At 58.5% G+C, this 22,919-nt stretch overlaps 1 protein-coding gene and 1 non-coding gene across 2 annotated transcripts; one reads left to right on the forward strand and one right to left on the reverse strand.

Moving 5' to 3' along the window:
- Positions 1–2,580: 2,580 nt before the first annotated feature.
- LOC142460657 (U6atac minor spliceosomal RNA) lies at positions 2,581–2,706 on the forward strand. The gene has a single exon (XR_012786825.1). It is a non-coding gene; the product is annotated as a U6atac minor spliceosomal RNA (small nuclear RNA).
- A 1,339-nt stretch (positions 2,707–4,045) lies between these two features.
- WDR5 (WD repeat domain 5) lies at positions 4,046–17,788 on the reverse strand. Its single transcript, XM_075559837.1, has 14 exons — positions 17,658–17,788; positions 14,726–14,904; positions 13,616–13,724; positions 13,229–13,302; positions 12,954–13,043; positions 12,475–12,564; positions 12,246–12,329; positions 11,038–11,093; positions 9,238–9,284; positions 7,938–8,013; positions 7,331–7,364; positions 7,017–7,091; positions 6,377–6,464; positions 4,046–5,393 (listed from the first exon to the last, which is right to left on the reverse strand). The coding sequence occupies exons 2-14, from the start codon at positions 14,804–14,806 to the stop codon at positions 5,293–5,295; spliced, it is 1,005 nt and encodes a 334-aa protein (XP_075415952.1). The 5' UTR covers positions 14,807–14,904; positions 17,658–17,788; the 3' UTR covers positions 4,046–5,292.
- Between the last annotated feature and the right edge of the window lie 5,131 nt (positions 17,789–22,919).

Genomic DNA, 22,919 nt, shown 5'->3' on the forward strand with positions numbered 1-22,919 from the left:
TCAGCCTAGTCCTTTCCATGGGGAGCCCACCAGGTGTGGTTCAACTGTCTCTGGCCTGCTGACGACATCATCCCCCCTCCCCTCCACCTAGGCCTCAGTCAGCAGCTACAAAGCAGGGCTGCAGATGGCAGCTTCCCTGAGGCTGGGGCTTCAGGGGGGGTGGAGGACAGGGATCCCCGAGACTCAGTGCGCGCAGTGCTCCAGGCACTGGCAGGAAGCCAATGTCAAGAGGCCACCCTGATCCCAAAGTGGGCTGAGGCATATGGATTTGGCCCCTTCTCACAGAGATGCCCGGGTTCTGTCAAGGGTAGGCGTGCCAGGAGACCAGCGCGCGGAAGACGCCAACCACAATGCGAACTCAGGAAAGAACCCAGTGCCCAGGGCTGGCTACCCCCGGCTGGCTGCAAAGGCACTGGCATGGGACAGGGGGCACCAATGCCGGCCAGCAGGCAGTGCTTGGGCCCTAGAGGTTGCGCTCTCCATGCACTTGGTTCTTCCCTGGCCCAGGCCCAGGCCCAGGGTGATACCTCGGACCAGCCTGGCTCACCCACAAGGCAGGGCAGGGACACACCCACGTCCCTCTTCCCTGCCCGGCTTTCAGGCTTGCTGGTTTCTCAACCATAGACACTCCGGACCCGGGGCGGTCTGTCCTCCCACCTGGACTTCATTTCCTGCCCATGAATTCTCCCTGGCCACTCCTCCTGCCGGCTGCCTGTCACTGGTCCTGCCCCCTGTCCCGTTCTCCCAGGCAAGGAGATAGAGAGGTCCCCATCTCCCTGAGATGGCTTGACATGGTGCCAGCAGCAGGGGGCACCCAGCCATGAGGGAGGGTGCACAGAACAGGGCGGGGCTCCTGCTGCTGTGCTGGCTCACAGGCACCTACCACTTGACCAGCAAACTGTCCCGTTTTCTATTGATCACAACACCTCAGAACCTCACAAAGAAGCACAATAAAATCGCTCAGACTTCCACCCAGAAAGGACCACTGGGCATATGTGGTGTGCCCTTCCTGCCTGTACACATCCACCTGTGTCCACGTGTCTGAAAACATGTGCACATGCCTCACATGCATGCCCATGGGTGTCATTCAGAATGGCCTACAAAGGTACCTGTGTGCACGCGACGCATTCCTCAAGCCTGCGTGAGCACTGTTGTTTATTAGTCTTTCTGTTGATCTGGGGGCACACGCATGTGCATTTATGTGTGTCACCTGTAGACAAGCTTGCTACCTTCTTGTAGGTACATGTGCACACGTGTTATCTGTAGAGATAAGTATACACACATGCTCACAGCTCACACACAACCTGTTGCACTGCCCCTTTCCTGTGTGTACACGTGTGCACACCTCTATCTGTAAGCACGCACACACATGCACGCGGCTCACACTCATCATGTGCACACCTGGATCTGAAGGCACACACACGTGCACACAGCTCTCACATGCTGTCGCCTTCCTGCACACGCATGCACACGTGGATCTGTAGGTGTGCCCACAGCGCACACTGTCGGTTTGTCCCTATCCTGTTTGCAGGTGCGTGCACACCTATATCTGTAGGGATGGGTACACGTGCACACAACTCACACGCTGTCGTTTCCCCCTCCATCTGTACGCACCTGGGTGCACTTGTATAGCTACAGGTATGAACACATGCACGCGGCTCACACTCACGGCTGCTACGCTCATTTCTGTAGGTCTGGTAGCCCCTACGTGGTGCTGTCGCCCAACTCGCCCCGTGGCTTATTTTGGGGGGGCTGTGGATTCCTACTGATGCGTCCACAAATCTCTCAACACGAAAGTGCGGGGTCCCCCGGCGTCACTTCCCCCACGCGGGCGGCCAAACGGAAAGCCTCAAAATTGAAACGTCAACGTGAAAGGGAGGGGAGGGGGGAGGGGAGAGGATAGCGGAACCGAGGCCCACATCTGGCACGGCCCGGCCTCGAACTCTAGCCTGAGCCACTTCGGAGCATGCGCGGAGCTACCTGAAGGCATGCGCAGATTAATCCGGGAGGGTCGCCACCGCGGACAGGGCACTGAGCATGCGCAGAGCAGGCTACAGCGAGCGCGGAACGTGAGCAGGAGGCGCCCCCTGGCGCCCGCCCGGCGCCCCGCGCGGCTCAGCACCCTGCCCCACAGTTCCCAGCGCAAGGCCGCGCCCGGAAGTCCGCGAGCGCTCGCCGGATGGGCGCTTTCTGATGCGTCACAAACCACTTCCATTTCCGCAGGCCGTTCGCGCCTTTGCTCAGCTGCCCAGGGAGGTGTGTCCCTGCAGGACGCGCGCTCCGGCTCTGTTTTATTTCCGGGGGAAATCTGCGTTTCCTAAGGACGCTCATAACTTCCGGTGTTCCCTTCGTCCTCTGATTGGCTAATATTATGAATAAATTAAGGAGAATAAATAATCAAGAAGAAACTATGCTTATGCTTTTTTATTTATTGAAACTAGGGAGATTGGGGGTAATCTTGTTCGTTCCCTAATAAAATCCGATATGTTCATGAGAACTGAGCGGTTGTTGACAAGTCACCATCGGTGTAAAGTAACTGGAGCGTTGGTCCTTAAATAGCCGTGTGACCAGCAGAGGAGCGTGTTGTATGAAAGGAGAGAAGGTTAGCACTCCCCTTGACAAGGATGGAAGAGGCCCTCGGGCCTTACAACACGCATACGGTTAAGGCATTGCCACCTACTTTGTGGCATCTAACCACTGTTTTTTTTTTCCGCACCCGCCTCCCCTCTACTGCCCCCTGTCGAAGGCGCCCGGAGTCAAAACTCAACTTCACCAGTTCGAATCCACCAGCCGACGCCCCACGCGAGAGAGACTTTGCTGCTCTTGTAGTTACATTCTGGGAAACGGACTACAAATAGGAAAATAACTCATGATAAGGGGTCCACAAGGGTGGCAGAGTGGGCCAGGGAGGCAGGGAAATGGAGAGCTCATACCCAGGGCTGGAGCAAAGACAGTGTTTTGAGAACGATGGCTACAAATGTAAAAATGTGCTGGGCGGACGGACGGAGGGACGGACGGACGGAGGGACGGACAGACAGGCGGATGGATGGATTGTGGTTAAGAGTTGTAGGGGTCCCCAGTACAATGATTTTAAAAACGAAAATGATGGCGACATACGTACAAATGTTTGGCACAATTGGTGTATGGACTGCTGTAAGAACTGTTAACGCCCCCAATGATTATTTTTTTTAAAAAAGAAAAACTCTATTTTGGAAAACCTGAGTCAGAATCCACAGCAGTGAGTTTGGTTCCAGTGAGGGACCTCATGGCTTCGGGGCTCCACCCCCAAAAGCCGAGCCTCTAAGCACGGGAAGGCAGTGGTGTGCCGGCCAGAGGTCTTCGCTCCACCCTTCCCACAGGACACCCCCACAGAAGCCCCAAGGTGATGTCGCCCCCAGGGATCAGCTGGAATCTGATGACCCCGACTGGAAGGGAGCAGCACCGTCCACTTCACTGGGGTCAGACCACCACCACACTCACTGCGCCGGCCACCAAGCCGATCCTGGCTGGGCAGGAGAAAGACCTGCCCATGTGAGGGCAGCAGGTGGTTTCAAACCACTGACCTTGCACTTAGCAGCCCAACACATAAGCACACCAGCAGGGCCACGAACACATCGACTGACACGGCTGCAGAGGGACAGCAGGCTGTGGGCCACAGAACAGAGCCCTGGGGGCAAGCTGGACCCAGAGACAAGCCAGTGCGGTTTCCATCCCCGATGAACACCTGGGGCCAGTGCCACCAGGAGGCCCAAGGAGACTGCTGTGGGTGCCAGTCAAGCGGGGCCCCCAGGACACTGGTACCACCTCTGCGGACAGACACTGCCACTGCGCACGTACACACGCACACGGGATTTTCACACGCTGGTCTTAGAAAGTGGACCATCACAGAGTGACCCTTTATAAGAAAAGGGTATTTACAAACCGAGAACTTGCCACCGGAGTCTCCAGAGTTGTTCATGGGGCCACAGCAGAGAGCAAAAGGGGGTCCAGGTCAACCCACCCCCACACAGACTGTCACTAGCTCTGCTACACAAAAACCACAGGATGAAGTTACAAGACGTGAAAACCTTTTATTTTCCAAAAGGGATTGCATCTGTACATAAACCTACAACTGAGAGTCCCAACGTAGAAAAATAAACTATGTCCTCCCAGAGGGCACCACCAGGGCAAGGGGTGACTCCTGGCGGGGGGAGGCACAGGGGAGGGTCTCCCAGACCCTGAGGCTGAGGGAGAAGGCCGGGTGCCAGTTCCCCAAAGCACCCAACCTACATGTGTACCTACTGGGTGCAGGGGAGGAAAGCTAATTTATTGCTGCCTTCCAGAACAGGGATGACACCCCACACCACAGCCCCCCACAGGCGTTCCACAGCCGTCCTCAGCCACCCCGCTCTGAACAGCACCCCTGACCAGCAGAGCCTTGGTTGAGGGGTTAGGAAGGGAGGGGTGTTGACCCCAAGTCCACCTCTCTTCACTAAGACTCCTTGGCAATCAAGCTCGCCTCTGTCGTCACCCACTGGGTGCCCCCCACCCCATTGCTCCAACCCTGCAGTCCCAATGGGAGGTCCAGGCTGGACATGGTCCTGCAAGCCCAGAACCCTGCAGAAGTTACATGTGCTGGCCAAGCAATGCCTTCCCCAGAGCGGCTGTCAACAACAGCACATGCCTCAGGGGCCCAAGGATGCAAAGCTGGGGTCACTGTCCTGGGGTGTGGGGCCATTGGGGAAAACCCTTTCAGCTTTCTGTCAATTAAGACTAACAGAGCCGGCGGGAGGGGTGCAGATACCACGCCGTGAGCTGCAGTGTCAAAAACACGTCTTTGACGTGAGTGGAACTTGACCTACCGGGTCCCGTGTTTCCCAGAGAGGCCAGAACACACTGGGCACCGCTATACGCAGGGCTCAGCACACAGTGGACAACTCCCTGGGGCCAAGACCCGGGGGCACGGGGGAGGGGGGCGTCACAGTGTGCACTGGGTGGGAAGGTATCAAAAAAGGTACAGAATGCTTGACTGGAAAAACAACTCATGAGAAATGGAACTTCACTCTTTTGTAAACGGAACTTCACCCTTTTGTAAATAGAAACTGAAGAACTTTTGTTGACTGTTGAAAGTGTGGCTGGGAGAACCTCCCCAACATTGACAGAACTGGCAATGAGGGTCCCAGCAACATGGCGAACTTCCAGAAGGGCCTGCTTCCCCCTCCGAAAGAAAGCTCGGGCCGGGAGCTGCATCTCCAAACCCCTGTTTCTTGCCAATTGGGGCCACTTCCTGCTGGTCTCTCCTGCAGCCCAGGCCTAGCAGTCGCTCTTCCACAGTTTGATGGTCTTGTCATTCTCCAGCGCAGCCGAGGCGATGATGTTCTCTGTCGGGTGACACGCCGTGGAGATCACCACATCTGGGGACAAGGGGCGAGTCAGAGCCTCCAGGACACTCAGGGGCCCCTGTGCCCAGGAAGCAGGGTCAGCAGTGCGGGCTCACTGGCTGGCACACCTCACTCTCGAGACTGTGGAGCACAGACTCACGTGCCCCTTGCATTGTCCGAGCTTGCTGCCTTATGGCTGGAACGGTGCCCAGCACCAAGGACAGAACGTGTGCTCAAGACCTCGGCACAATGTCTCCGACCCCCGTCCCGTGATGCAAAGTGATGGCCTTGCCTCTGGGGTCTGACGTAGGTCCAGGGGACACTCCCCCATCCCCTCACTTATTGGAACCTTTTTGAAAGTTCACAGCACTTGTTGGTGCCTGGCATCAGCCTACTTCGACAAAAGGAGCTTGGTCCCAAAGAGAAGACTCCTGGGCAGTGCGTGCCCTGGGGCCGGCCCTGCGCTGGCAATTGCCTGGACACCAAGACTCATCGAAGCAAGGAGCTCCCCCAGAGCCAACGTGGGAGATACGACGCGGTGGCACGTCTCACAGCAGCAGGGGGTAACCTGCTGCAGCTTGGACACGGGGCCTCGGGGAGGGAGCTCCAGGTCTGAGAGCACCTCCTGCTCCTGCTGGCCCATCCCCCACCCACAGGAGACCTAGGTGCCTCGCCCAGCTTGGAGTCCAGAGCGGAGAGCCACTGGGTGGGACCTGGGGGCAGAGGGGACGGGCCTCAGCCACATCACACGGATGGGCAGCAGGGGCGAGTGCTCAACATAGCAGGGAGCAGCAGTGTGGGGGACAGTCTCGGGGCCCACCCACCACTTGCCCAGGGAGGATGAGGCTTCTTGTGGGGCTCCCAACCCAGTCCTCCATAGGGGCCGTCAACATGGGGACAAGGGGCCGGACACAGGAGCCGCTCAAGTGAGGAACATACTGGGTGGCGGAATGCCAGGGTGGGGGCTGCAGCAGATGCTCCCCCCCCCCACTGGCAGGGCCTGGAGCCCCGTTCACCTGTGTGCCCCTGGAGCTTCTGGACCACCTCCTTGGTCTGCAGGTTCCACACGTACACCAGGTTGTCTTCAGAGCCAGACACGATCCACTGCGAGAGAGAGGAGGCGGTGGGCGGTGGGCTTGGTCTGAGGGGCAGTGGCTTTTACAGCATGCAAACCCCTTCCAGCCCCTGCTCTGTGGGACCCCCACCCCCAGGCTGCGTATCTCACAGGGAGGACAGGGCCTGGGACAGCTTTTCCAAAGGACCAGTTCCTACATCTCTGAAGCGTGCACATCAGCCGGGTGACTTCTTCCTACTCACACTGATCTCTATCCTGGGGCCACAGAAGTAGGGGGGGGGGGCGCGGAGGAGCTCAGAAAGAACCCAAGCAATGGGATGACCAGGCCAGAGCCAACGGCAGCCCCTACACTCCCAAGCCCAATCGGAAGCAGAGCCTGGCCCAGACTTCACAGCACCCAGGGGAGGGGGTGTCTCAGCCCAGCAGCCCACCACAGGGCCGGGTCAAAGTGCCATGTGATCCCATTTTGCTTTGAAGCCCAAAACATTTACTTTGTGGGCAGAGAAAGGCATCCCTAGGGCTGTGTATGTGATACACACACACTGCGCACGGGAGGCGTGGAGGGGACGGCGACTACTTACCTTCCCGCCGGTAACTGAGAAGTTAGCGAATATGCAGTATTTTTCGTTCTTGTGGCCGGTGTACGTCTTCAGACACTGCAAGGCACAGCAGGAGGGAGGGAAGGCGGGCATGCGCAGGAGCATGGGACCTTGCCCGCCTGGAACCCCACCCCACATGCCAGGCACCTAGTATCCTCAGTGCCCACAGACCAACGCTTTCTCCCCTGAGCAGCCACGCGGTGAAGAACTGTGCACCAGTCCAGCTCTGCAAGCCTGAGCTCACCACCCGCCCCCCACCAAATCAGCGGGGTCACTGCCCCTGCCCTGGCACTCACCTTCCCTTTGCTGTAGTCCCAGAGCTTCAGCGTGCTGGCGGCAGAAAGAGAAGGGGGCGTCTGAGTCTCAGTGACCTGCACTTCCCCAGGCCTCTGTCCCTGTGCGCTGCAGGCGCAGCGGTGGTTCAAACCCACCAGCCGCTGGAACGCCAGTTAGTTCCAGGAAGAGCTGCAGCCCCATCTCGGGGCAGTTCCCCTGGGGCCGTAAGGTCATAGGCATTGGAGCAGGCTGCCAAGCAATGGGGGTGCTCTGCCAGCCCCTGCACTAAGCTCTCCCCCCACCAGCACAGTCCCCCACACGTGAATCCCTCATACAGCAGGTGCACCGGTGCCACAGGCACACACCCAGCAACCCCGAGTGCACAAGGAAGGTAACAGGTGTGGCACACTAAGGTGATCGGCTCAGCAGCCCTGCGAGTCGGAGCCACACACCTTTGTAACCACAGCGCCACCAGGGCTCCTGCCGTGGGGAAGGGAGGGGGGGTGTCGAGAGAGCAGTGTGTGGGTGTCAAGGAACTCAGGGGCACCCTGCCCAGCCTGGAAAGGTGGCCTGCATCGGCTGCTGCAGCCCCTCAGGGAGGAGGTAGGTGTCTGTGGGGTCACTCACTTGTCCAGCGTGGCTGCCAGGATGTACTTGCCGTTTGGAGAGAACTTGACGAAGGACACCGGGGGGTTGTCGTCATCTGAGCAAACAGAGCAGGGCTGAGGCCCCTCCCCAGGGCTGCCTGTGCCCCTCAGGGCCTTCACCCACACCGTGGTGAGGGTGCCCACCACCGCCCTGTGGAGCCCAGGGAACACATGGCTCCCACAGCATGGGGAGGAGGGTGCCCCCCGTGCAAAAGTCTCTCAGGAGTAAGGCCACACTGCCGTCCAGGGATCCCAGATGCAGATGAAACCACCGTGGCCATGAGGTGAGTCCGTGCCCTTACCCAGGGGAGGGGCCAGTCCACAGGAGCTCAGAGCCTCCTGCTCTGGGTGCCCCTGGGGCCTCACCTCGCCTGGGTGAGGGTGTTCAGCAAGTGAGCACCCTGGTGCGGGGAGCAGGGAGAGTGGGGACAGCACCACTAGCTGCCCAGAGCTCCTGGGAGGGCTGCATGCTGTGCCTGAACCAGGGGAGGGGCACACGCGTTACCAGGGCCACGAGACCTGGCCTCACTGCCCAGCTCCGGGCACTGTGGCTCCTGCGGGCCAGCCAAACGCACTGCAAGGCAGGACAGTCGGCTCACACCCAGCCCCCCACCCCAGCGACACAGCAGGGGCCACCCCAAAAGGCAGGCCCAACGGCCAAGAGGGACTCTCAGGACCCTTCCCCCAGTGTCCTCCCCTGCTGACCTCCAGTGCTTCCGTTTCCCCCCACGCCCCAGGGAAAAGGCTGCTGCCTAACCTCCCTGTGCCTCGGTCCGCGCCTGTGAGGCAGGCTCAACGCACCAGGATGTCACAGGGCAGCACACCCAGGGAACGCAGCCTCAGGGCTGCTGCACGTCCAGGCCTCCATCCTCTCCTCAGCACAGGGCAGCTCCCAATCTACATGGCCCCCACCCAAGCCACAAGGGTCTCTCCCTGCCCTCTGTCCCTCATGGTCCAGGGTCTCTTCACCCTAGGATAGGGACCTGTCCAAGGCAGGCAGAGGGTCCCAGAAGCCTGAGAAGGCCCACAGGGATGGCAGGGCAGGGCCAGTGAGGAAAGGAAAGAGCAGGCTAAGGGATGGATGTCTCAGGACACAGCAGCCCGTGGGAAAGGGTGACCGTGCAGGACAAACGTAGAACTGCCCCTCGGGCATCTGTGTTCAGGCAGTCCGCCTCGCCTCTCCATCAGGAGAGGGAGACCTCCCCATAGGAAGGGGGCAGGAACATGGGCAGCAGAGGCCCTTGGGACCCTGGACCTCAAAGCCAAGCCAGGCCACTCACCTATCAGAGTCTTCAAACACTGGCCTGAGGCTGTGTCCCAGATCCGACTGAAAGGAAACAGGCCATGGGTTAGGAATCCAGTGACCCTGGCAGCTGTGCCAGCCTGCCCTCACATGCAGGGCACCCACCTAAGGAGACACTGTGTTTCCGACTCACAAACTTCCTACAACAGACTCCCACACAGGGCCCAGCCCGCGCCCCTGCCCCCACCCTCCCTGCCTAGGCAACCGCCCAAGCCCCAGCCCGCAGGCCAGGGGAGAGATTCCTCCCAAGGGCCTGTGTCCAGCCCAGCTGTGACAGTGAGCTCAGCGGCAACTGGAGCAGGGATGCGACAGGTATGAGGATTCTAAAACAAACCCAACGGGCCCCGCCACAGCACCTTCAGAGTCAGACCTTCTCAAGTCCAGCCTAAGGGGCCACTTCGGCCCTGACCCCAGGGCCTGGACACATCCACAGGCCATTGCAGCTCTAACCCCTGACCCTGGACACCCACAGGCCACTGCAGCTCTGACCCGACCCTGGACACACCCACAGGCCACTGCAGCTCTGACCCCTGACCCTGGACACACCCACAGGCCACTGCAGCTACCCCAGCCCTGCACACAGTGCGCCCAGCACTGGGCAGCTCTGAGCACGAGAAGGCGGGCTTGCCACTCCTTTGCTCAGCCATCAAGTCCCAGGGGGCAGTTCCACGCCAGCCTGCGTGGGAAGCTTTACAGCCAGGGCCACAGGCTATCTTCAAGGTCCCGTCCGTCTTTCGCCTGGACAGACAGCACATGCCGCTGCCCGCAGTCAGATGAGAGGTCACTCATGGCACTGTCCTCGTCCCCATCCCCAGCCCCTGGGCCTGATCTCGCCTGCTCCAGGGCTGCCTGCTGCACAGAGGCTGTACTTTCATGTGGAGGCCTGAGCGGCACCGCTTAGGCTTTTGGCTTCCAGCCAAAAGGTCGGCAGCTGGAACCGCCCGAGGGCCAGGCCAGGCACTTGTTTCAGAAAGTGGAGTCTATGGGGCAGGGGCCAGGAGGACCCTACAGAGCAACGCTCCAGCAGCTGCCCTCGACTCCCACCAGCCCCCTCGTTGGCTTGGCCACCGCACCCACAACACAGGCTCGTCCTCGGCCACCGCCGTCTGCCACCCGTCTTGAAACTCCACAGATGGGTCTGTGCCTCTCCGGAGGGTTCCTGAAACCTTCCCATCAGGAGCCTCGGGAACTCGGTCATGAGGCTTTTTATCTGTTCCATGAGAGCAGCCTCCCACGCACACACGCAGCACAGGTCTCTCCGAGGAATCCTCCCTGAGCTTGGGGCGATGTCACAACGGTGCCACAGTGTCCCAAGCAGCAGACAGCAGTCCAGCCACGACAAGAATGACAGAGCCACCAGAATACCACAGGCCTGGGCTGGACCAGCCAGGGTGCAGACTGTCACCGACAGACACACCCTGCACTTCTTGGGAAATGTCTCTGGTTCCCAGAATGCCCTTCTCACCCTCTACCGAGTTGCTCACCCGGAGACCGGTCCCCTCCATCACCTTCCTCACACTGCGACCTCTGCCCTCCCGGCCTTCCCTCCCTCCCTCCGCTAGTCCTGTGGTCAGCACTCAAGACCTCGGTGGGATGTGAGCACAGCCCAACACAACTTCCTCCAAATCAGGAGCTTGGCCCCAGGACTCAGGGGGCCATGACAGCACTAGAACACCCCCCCCCACAAACACACACACACACCCCACACACACACACCCCCCGCCCTGGTGCTGGGTCCCAGGGCCCGACAGGCAGTGGAGGGAAGAGACCCACTTACCAGAGGCCGTCGTAGCTGCTTGAGACGATCAAGGAGCCATCTCTGTTGAAGTGAACCTAGAAGCCGGGGAGAGACACGCTCTCAGGAACCCGCCCCACCAAGGCCACAACCGCCTGGAGCCACCCTGCTCACTCACTCCTCTGCCTTCCTCACAAGGGGACCCTGGGACACCGCTGTCCTGCTCCTCCGACAGGGGCCTGAGCCCCAAGGACCATCCAATCCAGACCGCATGGCACTCAACAGTGACCAGGGGAACCACCGTGGCCAGGCCAGCTAAAGGGCCCCTCCATCATCTGTCCATCAGTCCTAGGTGTGGTCCGGGCAAGGCGTGGTCAGGGTTTCTGAGCCCTCAGTGCCCAGGACCAGCCCAGCACCTCTCCTCACAGCTGGCCCCAGGCACTGAGGGGAGCCTGGATGGCAGTATGGTGCTGCCGGCACAGCCGCCTCTTTCCCCAGGGGAGCAGCTGAGGGTTCAGACTGCTGCCCTTGCGGCTAGTGGCCCGGTGCCTCGCCCCCTGCACCACCATGGCTCCTCCACAGGGTCCCCAGGGCACTAAGAGCAGCATACTGCCAGGGCCCGTAACCCGGACTGCCGTCCATCTGAACCCAGCAGTTTGCCCGGGACGCGCCCTTATACGGCCCCCTTCCTACAAGGCCCTACTCTGTGCCTGTGGTGTGGACCTGTCCACAGGGCAGAAGGGGACAGCAGGGAACCTTCTGCAGGCCCCACCAGCCCTACACCAGGTGCCCAGCACACTCAGGGCATCCTAGACCGCGTGGAACTGCTCACAGGGCCCTGACGCAATGGGAGCAGATGGCCTCATCTTTCTCCCTTGGTGCAGAGGGTGGGCTTGAACCACTGACCTCTCTGTGAGCAGTACAACACTAAATCCAGGCTCACCAGTGCCCCTGCCCCCATTGTCTCCGGAACCTGCCTGGTCTATGTCCCTCAGTCACCTGGACGCTGGGCCTGACCTAGGACCCCGGGAACCTCAGGATCCTGCACGAGCCACCTTCTGACTGCTCTCACCTGACCCTGGACCTCTAAACCACGCATGCCTCGCCCTGCCCACCACCCCATCAACCTGGCCAGAATCCTCAGTCACACACGCAGACACATGCCCCGCTCAGACGCAGCCCTCACATGCCACACTCGCCAGCAGGCACCCCTCACAAGGCACCTGCTCCGCGCAGCAGCCAGCACTCACCGCAGAGACGGGGTCCGAGTGGGCGGGCAGGGTCTTAAGGCACTTCCCGGTCTTCACGTCCCAGATCCGCACACTCTCATCAAACTGAGGATAAAGGGCACGTGAGGCCAGCTCTCAGGGAGGTGGCCAGGGGACACCAGACAGACTCCCTGGCTCCCAGACTCGCCCCCACCCCAGGCGTTGGCACACACGTCTTGGAGCCCATCAAGCCCGCCCTCGGAGGCCTCACCGATCCCGAGACGATGAGGTTGGACTGCGGGTTGAAGTTGCAGCAGAAGACGTAGTTGCTGTGCCCCTTCAGGGTTTTCAGGCACTTGCCCTAAAACAGCATCAACAGATCGAGTCAGGGCCCAGGGGTTTCTTCCCAAACACCACCCACATCAAGCCCGTGGCCAACCCAATGGGGGGGGGGCGCGCCAAGACTGTCAATCTTCACCGGAGCGGCCATCTCGTCTTTCTCCTTCAGGGTGGCTGGTGGGTTTGAACTGCCAACCCTCAGTTAGCAGCCCAGTGCCTCACCCAGTGGCCCCTGGGAGCCAGACACCAGTCAAAACTGCCTGGAAACACCCTCCCCCAACCCACAAAAGCAGCTCTGAAACCCGAGGACGGTGGGCCTGCTGCTAGCCCACTGCCCACCACTTGTCCCACGCCCACCACCTCGTCCAACCTCATGACCACCGGACAGAGCACACAGAGGCCCCAGTTTACCGAGCTCACATCCCAGATCTTCAAGGTTTTGTCATCAGAGGCAGAGACAAGCAGGTTCGAGTCTGAAGACCAGGCCACGTCGGATATGCCCTTGGGGACAATGCCAGGCTTAGGTAGTGTCTGCGTGCGCCAACCCGACCACCGTGTGGGGCACCCCAGGCCTGACACAGGCCACCGCATCCCCATCAAGCCTCCTCCTAGGCACCCCCACAAACACTAGGGTGGCAGGAGAAAACCGCTCATCTCCATTTTCCAGCTCCCAGGGGGCCACTTACCAGTTTGTGGCCAGATATGGTTTTCTCAAACTTTCCATCGTAAGCACCCCAAATCTTAATGAGCTTATCAGCAGCTGGAAAGGAGACGGGGCGGTGGGGTGCAGTCAGTCACTTGCTGCCCAGGCAACCAGCTGATTAACCAAAGTCAGTCTTGGGCTGTCACCCCAGCCTTACCCCACGACCAACCCTAACTGCCCACAACAACGCTGAGCGGTGGGCAGGCTGAGTGGCTGAGGGATGGTGGTGCCCAGCCGAGGCATCTCCTCCCCTCTCCCACCACTGCAGGGCAAGCACCAGGGGGAGAGGCTTCAGACAGTCAGAGTCAAAGGGCACCCAACTGGCTGGCCCAGAAAGCAAGCCCACCCAGCTGAGGGCCCAGGTACTCACAGGAACTGGCCAGCCACTCCCCGTTGGGACTGAACTTCACGGAGGACACGGCTTTCGTGTGGCCGGCCAGCGTGAACTTGAGAGCGTAGTTTGGTTTAACCGGAGTGGGCTGTGGGAAAGGGGAACGGGGTGCGTGGTCAGGGCTTACACTGCACTGCAGGGAGTGCCCCAACAAGCTCAGCCACTGCACCTACTTTCACACAAGCACAATGCAAAACAAACACCACGCCCGCCGCGGCCTCCAGAGCACCGTCTCCCACCAGACCCCACTCTGGTACGCCTGCGGGAGTCCCTGGAGGTCACTCACCAACACGCCTTGAGACACGCCAGTCTAAGGGATGCTCTGCAATTGATTCAACTCGGCACACCAGGGGACAGGGTGGACAAGACAGGCTGCCCCTAGGGGTCTCCAGACTGCCACCTTGAGGCTCTACTCCACTGGGAGTCTGAACCACCAACCTCTCGGTGAGCAGCGGGGTGCTGAACCACTGGCCCACCAGGGTCCATCATGAGCTCGCTCAACCCCACCCCACACAGTGCCCTGCAGCTGTGGCACATAGGCAGTGCTGAGCTACCATCTTTATGGCCCCTGACACCTCACCTTTCTCCCAGAGCATGGCTGACAAGTTTCCAGTGATCAGCCAAGATCTGCCTGCTGTGCCCTGGCCCTCACAAACAAGCCTGGTCTCCTGGATGGTCCACTGGCCTGCTGGGTCCATCACCAGAGCCACAAAGGCCAAGCCCAGCACTCACCCTACTGCTCACATCCCTGGGCCACCCCAGTCCATGGTGTCTGCACAAGCCAGGTCTTGCTTCCGAATACCTCCTGCCCCCATGGCCCCACCCAACCTCCCCAAAGCAAACCCTAGGGCCTTGGTCCCGGGGAGGGGTCACAGGACAGGCAGGGGCTTGAAGACGCACTACTGTCCTGAGTCTTATGCTCCCCGGAGAGAGCCGGGGGACAAAGTGCCTTAGGCAGGGACCCATGCCACGAGGTCGCAGCACCCATCTGAGTGAGGAGCATAAACTCCCAGGCGTGCAAGAATAGTCCAGGCAGGCTTTCTCAGCCTGACTTCTTGGGCCTGCCCCCCAGAAGCGCTCCCCACACACCTTGCTCTGAGTAGCCGAAGATGAAGGTGTCGGCTGGGCCCTGGCAGCCTCTGTCTCCGGCTTTTTCTCCTCTGTCGCCATGGCTCTGAGCCCGCCGGGCGGGAGGACAGAAGGTACAGCTCTGAGCAGAGGAGTCACACCGCACAGACGAAGCTTCTGCCCAAAGCCAACGGGGGGACCTAGACCGATGAGCAAAGCATGTTTAAAGATTACGCAGGGAAAAGGACACCCAGCGCCATCCTGCACAGCCACCTGAGCTCCTCGGGCTCAGCCCCTCGCTGCAGGGCCGCCTTCTCTGCCAGCTGGGACCCAGGCTCACTGACTGCCAGGGAGGCTCCTGGCTCACGGGGATCCTGCACAGCAGAGTAAAACTGCCCTGTCGGTTTCTGAGACTGCACAGAAAGCCTCCACATTCTCCCGGAGTAGCTGGTGGTTTAGAACTGCTCACCTTGTGGTTAGCAGCCTAAGTCTAGCCCTCTTTGCCACCAGGGCTCTCTATGGCATGAAGCTAGGTCCACAAAACCCGGCCTCTTTAAGGAGCCCTTGACCCATAAGGAAAAAGAGTTGAGGGTATCCTGACAGAGGGCAGGCTTGCTGCAGGACAGGGGTCACAGAGAGGGGTGCAGCTTGCCAACTCATCCTAATACACACACATACACACACACACAACACGAAGGAGCCCAGGGGCGCTTACCCGTGAGGGGTATGTAGGCATCCTGGCACATAAGGCCGGGACTGCGGAGCCGGAAGGAGCCAGGCCCAGGCAGATCTGCCTGCCACTCAGCTGGGCATCACTGCTGAACTCCACGTGACCAAGACCAAAAGCCTGGCCAGTCAGTAAGGAATTCAACCAGCCTATCCCAGGAACCTATCCCACTACCAGACAGACCAAAGCCAAGTCCACTTCTGTCCAGCCAGTCCAATGCTCAGCCACCCTGGAGACACAGAGCTGCCCCGCAGGGCATCCACGGCTGTTACCATATGGAAGCAGACAGCCTCTGCTTCTCCCAGGCACTCACTCAACCACTGCCCACTGGGCTTTTCCACAAGGGGGCCCACCGCTGTCCCACAGTGACGAAGCAGAGCTGTCCCTCAGGGTCTCCGAGGCGGAAAATCCTCAGAGAAACCTCATCTTTCTTTCCTCCTCAGAGCAGCTGGTGGTTTCTAGTCACCGACCTCCTGGTTCTCCGCCACGGAATCGTCACTGCTATCCCCGACCCCCTCTCAAAACAAAAACAAACCCAAAGTCACTGCTATCAAGTTCAATGTCAATTCATAGTGACCCTACAGGACAGGGTAGAGCTGCCCCTGTGGGTTTCTGAGACTGAAACTGTTCAAGGAGTAGAAGGCCTCATCTATCTCTGGCAGAGCAGCTGGTGGTTTTGAACTTTGGACCTTGCAGGTCGCAGCTCAACAAGTAACCACCAGTTTAAAAACACACCAAGGTACTTGGGAGGAAAGGGCACTGAAATCAAAGAGGGCAGACACCAGGCTGTTCCTACAAGGACCACTGGCCATCCAAGACCCCCAGCTGGCCTGTCCCTGTGCCTACTGAGCTCGGCGCACTCACGATGAGATCCAGCTTGGAGCTTGGAAAGAACCTTGCCGGGTGCCTCGGAGGGATGGAGGGACGGCGGCCCTCAAAGTCTCCATTCCTAGGGAGCACGTGCAGTCAGAGCTCGGGGGGTGGGGGGCACAGCAGGCCCCACAATAGGAGGCTTAGGGTCAGCCAGGGACTCTCACCTGTAGGCAAGGTTGCCCATGGGTGAGGAGCAAGGACAGGCTGGATTAAGTGGTCTCACTGCCTCCACCTACACCCAGCTCCAGCTGAACCCTCCCCTCACAGACATGCAGAGGCCCCTTGAAAAAGCCTTCCAAAAACAGAGCTCTTGACTCAGCCCAAGACCCTGCCTCCCTGTGTGGGACCAGAGACTACCTCAGCCTACCCCATATAGGCTCCCACGTGGAGGGTCAAGGCAGGTGGTCAGGGGCAAGCCTACTAGAAAGTTGGATCCGCCCAGGTCTGTGAGTCTGCAGTCTATAGTGCCCATGGCCTGCTCTGCCTCACAGCGGACCCACCTGTGGAGGCAGCCCTGGGGCTGCTGGGGAGCCTGAACTCCTGACCTTGGCTCAGCAGCCCAGCCCTGAAACTCCCTTACCTGGGGCTGCAGCACAGAGCCGGTAGGTGTGACCACCTGGGTTTGTACATGACGCCTGGGAGGCCCGCGCCCCGCCTTCTCCAGGGGCCGGCCTCTGGGCAAGTCTAGCACGGGGCCTCCCGGCTGGGGACACCTTCCTGGGGAATGGGTGGGCGGACTCTTGTGCAAGGAACCTGGGGTGGGGTGCCTTTTACTGTCCCCCGATAGCTTCTGCAGACCGGACTGGGCTCGAGGAGTCTGAGGCTCCCCATTCTGCCTCCATGGGGCGGACTCGCCCTCCAGCAGCGACCCCGCCCGAGACTCCGCGATCTCAGGGGAGGGGGGCGGGCGTCGTGAGGGGAGGGGAGGGGGCACCACCCAGCCTGCAGCAAGAGGCCGGCCAGCGGTGCGGCCGGAGCAACGGCGGGCAAAGGAGCCAGGTGCACGCGGGCCCGGGGACGGGGTGCAGTCATGTGACTGCTGAGGCGGGGGAGTTCAGGGAGCCCCGGACCGCGGCCGCAGGGGTGGGTGGTGGTCCCCAGCGCGGAGGGGCAGGGCCCGCAGGGCGGGGCCGAGCCGAGGAGTCGCCGCCCGCCCGGGCGCGCGGGGCCGGGGCGCCTCTCCGGAGGCGTCTGCACCAGGGCCGGAGCACGGCGTCGGTTAGGGCCCGCGCGGAGGGGCTGCAGCGGGACCTGCGGCCCGGGGACACGTGCGGCGGCCGGCGGCGGCCTGGGGGCCCCGCCAGGCTCGCCCCCTCCCCCCGCTGCGGCCCTCGGGTCCGGGCGGCCGCTCACCTCAGGGTCGCAGCGGCGGGGCCGAGCGTGGCGTCGGCCGCCGCCTGGGCGGGAGCGCGGGCTGAGCTCGACGAAGCAGTAGGTCCGACGGGCGCCAGGCAGCGTGGGGCGGAGCGAGTGCCTGTCAGTGCGCGTGCGCGAGAGGAGGAGCGTTATCGTGGGGGCGGGGCCAACGCACAAAGCCGGCCTCTCGGAGGCGCGCTACGGGGCGCGGCGAGGGGCAGAATGCCTTGGCTAGCCTCACGCCTTAAAGGGACCGCGTGCTGCGCGCGCTTCTTGCTCTAGAGCGTTCAACTCCAGAAGTTAGCTGGTGCGTGTGTGATACTGAAGTATAACAAGCGTATGAAGAAGTGCTAGCGTTCCCCCTGAAACCCAGGTCTATGAGAAGGAGGCATTGCCTAACCTTTCTCCCCTGAATCGGAGCCCCAGTTTACTAACGCTGTGCTGATGACCGCTGGCTACCTGGGGGAGCACCTCCGTTACAGCACACCTCAGGTGCGCCAGCTCCTCCCAAGCGCTGCCTCACCTCTTCCTCCCAGCATTGTGTAACCCGAAGAGCCGATCTTAAAACACTTGCTTAGCACACGGGTTTCAGCCCGTCCCTTCCCGGGAGGCCCAGGCAAGTGTTCCTAGGCCTCCCAGATGGGCAGGTGAACAGCAGGAGCAGGTGGGCAGGTGAACGGCAGGAGCAGGCTCATCGGTCACCCCATTTCTCAAACTATATAGCTTTTTGACCCTCAGAGGTGGCCCTAGCATCCCGGCCCAGGCCTGCAGGCAGAATGTCAGGCAAGCCTTTTATTTCTCACTAATGTGACGCAGGTGCTTGAGCAGACAAAGAGACAAAAGAGGATTCAAAGGGGGACTGCTTAGGGAGACAGCTACGGCATGAGGTGTGAGGTTGTCACAGATAGGAGAGCTTACAAGCTGAGCTGGAGCCTGGTCCAGAGGACCCACTCCTGGAGGCATGGCCTGGTGCCTGTGGATCTGTGACAAGCCAAGCCAGTCACCCATGGCCTGGAGCAGGAGAAGGGAATGCTGCCCTGTTCACAGCACCAGCTCAGGAGTGCAGACGGGCGCCTCCATCCACTGGGCAGCCTGGCAGCACACCTGAGCTCCAGGGGCTCCCGACACCTGCCAGGGAGCATCCACTCCTCTCCAGCAATGGCCTGACTCCCCAGGTGAAGGCTCAGGTGACCAAAACCAGTCCTTTTGGCATCAGGACTGGAGGAAAGCTTATTAACAACCTGCAATATGCACACAATACAACCTTGCTTGCTGAAAGTGAGCAGGACTTGATACAGGCATTTCTAGAACCTTCTCCCCATCCCAACTCAGGGTAGTCTGATCCATCAGAGGCTGGGGTTGACTAGAGAATCAAATCCAGTGACATTCCTCTATGTGAAAGAAAGAGCTTTATCTAGAAGTAATTATTATCAACAAACATCCCAGCCCAATTGGATCCAGTCCATAAGTCCCTCTTCAGACTCATGCAGTGATGCAGGATGCAGGAACATCACAGGCTGATGGGTGCAAAGTCTTGTGGATCCAGTGGCAGTGGATGCATGTCCAGGGCTCCAGTAGGTCCCAGCGTGCCTCCACCGCAGGAAGATGAAGGCAGAGAGACGGGGCAGATTCCCAGGACCTTCTTTATGAAAAGACCACACCCACAAGGAGGCACCATCATACTGTGACCTGACTGACAGGCTGAAATCCACCCCTACACTTGTATCTATTGTCAAGTGGATATGAAATTACGATGTGTAACTACCACAGAGTGGTGTGAGACAGCCTGGGCACCTCTGTTGGCTGCTTTCTCCTCCAAGAGTCAAATCGGGTGAGGGTGCTCCTCTCCTGATCCCCAAACCTGATGAGGCCCATCTGTCCCTGTCCTCCATACAGCCTCCTTTCTGTAACCCTGGTCCAGAGTCTCTTTGGGGCTGGTGGAGCTGGAGGGTGGGGGGAACAGGAGGAGAAAGAGGGGAGGGAGGAGGGGGAACAGAAAGAGTTGAAGGAGAGAAGGGAGGAGGGAAAGACCAAGGAGGAGGAGGAGTTGAAGGAGCCGAGGAGGGGGAAGAGGGAGGGGAGGAGGGGATAGGAGGAGGAGGGGTGATGTGACAGGATGGAGCCTTCTTTATACTGCTTGTTACACAGATCACCTCCTTGTGCCCCACAACCCAGCCTTCACCATCCCCTCACAGTGAGGAGCCGGAGACTCAGAAGTTGTAGACCACTCAAGGATCCCAGCACCCTCTGCACCACTGGTCCTAAACTATCTCTCCCTCTCTCTGCCATGGAGTCAATGCCAACTCACAGTGACAATGTAGGACAGGGTAGAACTTCCCCAGAGGGTTTCCAAGACTGTAAAGCTCTACGGGAGTAAAGAGCCTCTTCTTTATCCCGCAGAGTGACTGGTGGATTTGAACTGCTGACCTGGCAGTTGTTAGCAGCCCAGCTCAGCTGTAACTACTATGCCCCCAGGGCTTGCCTTAGAACCACTCACTCACTGCCATCAAGTCCATGCTCACTCGCAGTGACCCCCTGGGGTGTACAAGACTGCACCTGTTTACGGGAGTAGAAAGCTCACTCTTACTGCCCCGGAGCAGCTGCTGGTTTCAAACTGCCGACCTCACGGAGCTTCTTGAGGGAGTGGATGGGCTGGTGGGTGAGAAACGAGTGAGTGAGAGTAATGGGAAGGTTGGTGGTCAGTTGATCGTGTAACAGCAAAACCGGACTCAGGAATGACCAGCTGTACTCTTGGAGAACTTGACAGGAAAAATGTATTCGCCAGCGACCCAAAGGAACTGGTGACAGCAAGGGGCTGTACAAGAGGCATCCGAGTAGCAGGAGGGAGACCGCTGCTAGGGAGTGGGATAGGAAGTTGTCCCTCTCTATGCCAAGGTTGCTGCAGAGACTTGGGCGAGCCCAGCTAACCCTAAAGGCCAGAGGGCATGCTTACATTCAGGCCCCGAGCCAGGGTGCAGTACACCTAGGTGGGCAGTACGGTACCTGGGTGAGCCCCAATTGAAGCCAAGTGGACTTGATTCAGCCAGTGGGGTCAACCAGCACCTTGGACCACGCCTCCCAAAAGAAGGCCCCAAAAAGCCAGGCTCCGAAGCCCACTGCCCTTTTCCAGCTGCTCCTGGCTGGGCTAGGGTTCTCTGGCCTCAGGTTTCCACATGTGAGTGTGAAGTGCCCAGAGGGGGCCTGTGTCAAACCTGAAACAACTCCTCTCCTTTATAAAAACCCACTGGGATCACAAACCAGGCTGCAGCATGCATCTTTCTCATGCAAAGTCAAGGTCCAAGGTATGTCTAAGCTGAGAAACCTAACAGAGCTGGGGGGTGTCCATGCAGGAGAGGCACTAGGGGCACCCATGCAACAGGAGGGCACATCTGTAACAAGATGGGCGGGCTCTGGAGTCGGGATGGCAGCCTGACCTTGGCCGTCCCCAAGTTGTCTTGACCTTAGGTATCTGTGGGCTTCCTGCTGGGGAATCATCCATTATCCTTACAGAAGGGAGTGGGCTATAGTTAGGATCAGACAGACTAGAGGGTCTGATGGCTCTAGATCAGTGGTTCTCAACCCTCCTCATGCCACAACCCTTTCATACAGTTCCTCATGTGGTGGTGATTCCCCCAACCATAACATTATTTTGTTGCCATTTCATCACTGCAGTTTTGCTACTGTTATAAACTGTAATGTAAATCTCTGATATGCAGGATGTATTTTCATGGTTGCAAGTTGAACATAATTAAAGCATAGTGATTAATCACAAAAATATGTAGTTATATATTGTGAAATATTTATTTCTGACAAATAAATGATGGTGTAGCATGGGTAACAGTCTTAATATAACAACAGTAAACTACATTGCTACATTTTGCGACAGTTTGCATAAAAAAGTCAACGTCAGTGTGAAGGTTGAGATAGTTTCTTCCTTACTAGATCAGAAATTCCCAGGGCAGTCTTTGCAAGAACACAACAAAGATCATCTTCCACAACAAGTCTACTTCTGTATTTAGACTTAATAACCAACAAGCTGGAAAACCCTGTTTCACCAAGAGATGTTGTTGGAAATGGAAGAAGAAGGCACAACACAGTCTCACACAGAATAGGATATGACTGCAAACACTTGATCCAGAATTTTGTAACTGGCATTGTAGAGAAATCAGTTCTCGCTGCATCACTGTTAATGAGTTCAATGAACTCCTCTTGTGCTGTCTCAGGAACATCTTCAACTCTGACTATGATTGGGCTTCTGGCAAGTGCAAACAGGGTGTCAGGTGGATTTGGAAAATACGATGAAATTTTGTCTGTAAGCATGTGCAAGTGTCCTTTCACCGAGATTATCATTGTAATCCTTGTGTCTGGTTCGATGTTATGTTCCTCCAAGATTAGGCAGCATGTACATTTTATTTTCATGCAATTGGTTTTTTTTTTGTTTTTTTTTTTTGCCGAAGCTGGTTTCATTTGGAATGATCGGATCTTTTCAGACAAATCGAGGCATGTTGCATTTGGTCCCTGCAGTGATAAATTGAACTCATTCAAGATGGCAAAGACGTCAACCAAGTAAGCTATTTTCTGCAGTTCACTTTTATTGCTGAAAAGTGCTTCAAACTGCGGTCTTGCTTTCTGATGAAAAAACGTTTTGAGTTCATCACGAAGCTCAAAAACACGTTTTAAAACTTTTCCTCTGGAGAACAAGCTCACTTCAGTGTGAAATAGCAGAGCATTATTTGGCGCATCCAACTCGTTGCACAGCTGCGAAAGCAGTCGACTGTTTAAAGCGATCGCCTTTACAACATTGACAGAACTTATGATGCTTTACATGACTTCTTGTAACTCTTGTGGCAGCGTCTTCATTGCTAATATTTGCCGACGAATCAGGCAGTGAGTTCCGATGACTTTTGGTGACTCGTTCAGTACCAAATGGTGAAATCCAGATTGACCTCCTAGCACAGCTGGAGCACCATCTGGGCAAACACCACAAACCTTTTCCCCGGAGAGCTCATGCCCTTTCAGAAATGAACCTCGGTCCATTTGGGCCCAGTTTCCTGTCAACATTTTCCCCTGTGGCCTTTGGGGTCTGGTTCACACCCTCTGCTTTCCCTAGGCTCCGAGGGGGGTCGGCCGTGTGTAAGTCCCTCTCCCTCCCCACGAGGAAGGGGACTTTTGGGACCACCTGTGCTACAAATGGCGGTCCATCATCAGTGTCTACAGTCAGAGGCTTTCCTACCAAGGGATGATTTCTCAGAGAAGAGG

The sequence above is a fragment of the Tenrec ecaudatus genome, chromosome 10 (assembly GCF_050624435.1).
Source record: "Tenrec ecaudatus isolate mTenEca1 chromosome 10, mTenEca1.hap1, whole genome shotgun sequence".
NCBI lineage: Eukaryota > Metazoa > Chordata > Mammalia > Afrosoricida > Tenrecidae > Tenrec > Tenrec ecaudatus.

What these genes read in the sequence shown, in the direction of transcription:
- WDR5 (XM_075559837.1), bottom strand. Translation starts at nt 14,806, where the DNA reads ATGGCGACAGAGGAGAAAAAGCCGGAGACAGAGGCTGCCAGGGCCCAG. An exon ending in GGAGTGGCTGGCCAGTTCCT is followed by an intron (nt 13,303 to 13,615) that starts GTGAGTACCTGG and finishes TCTCCTTTCCAG; the next exon opens with CTGCTGATAAGCTCATTAAG. An exon ending in AGATCTGGGATGTGAGCTCG is followed by an intron (nt 12,565 to 12,953) that starts GTAAACTGGGGC and finishes ATGCTGTTTTAG; the next exon opens with GGCAAGTGCCTGAAAACCCT.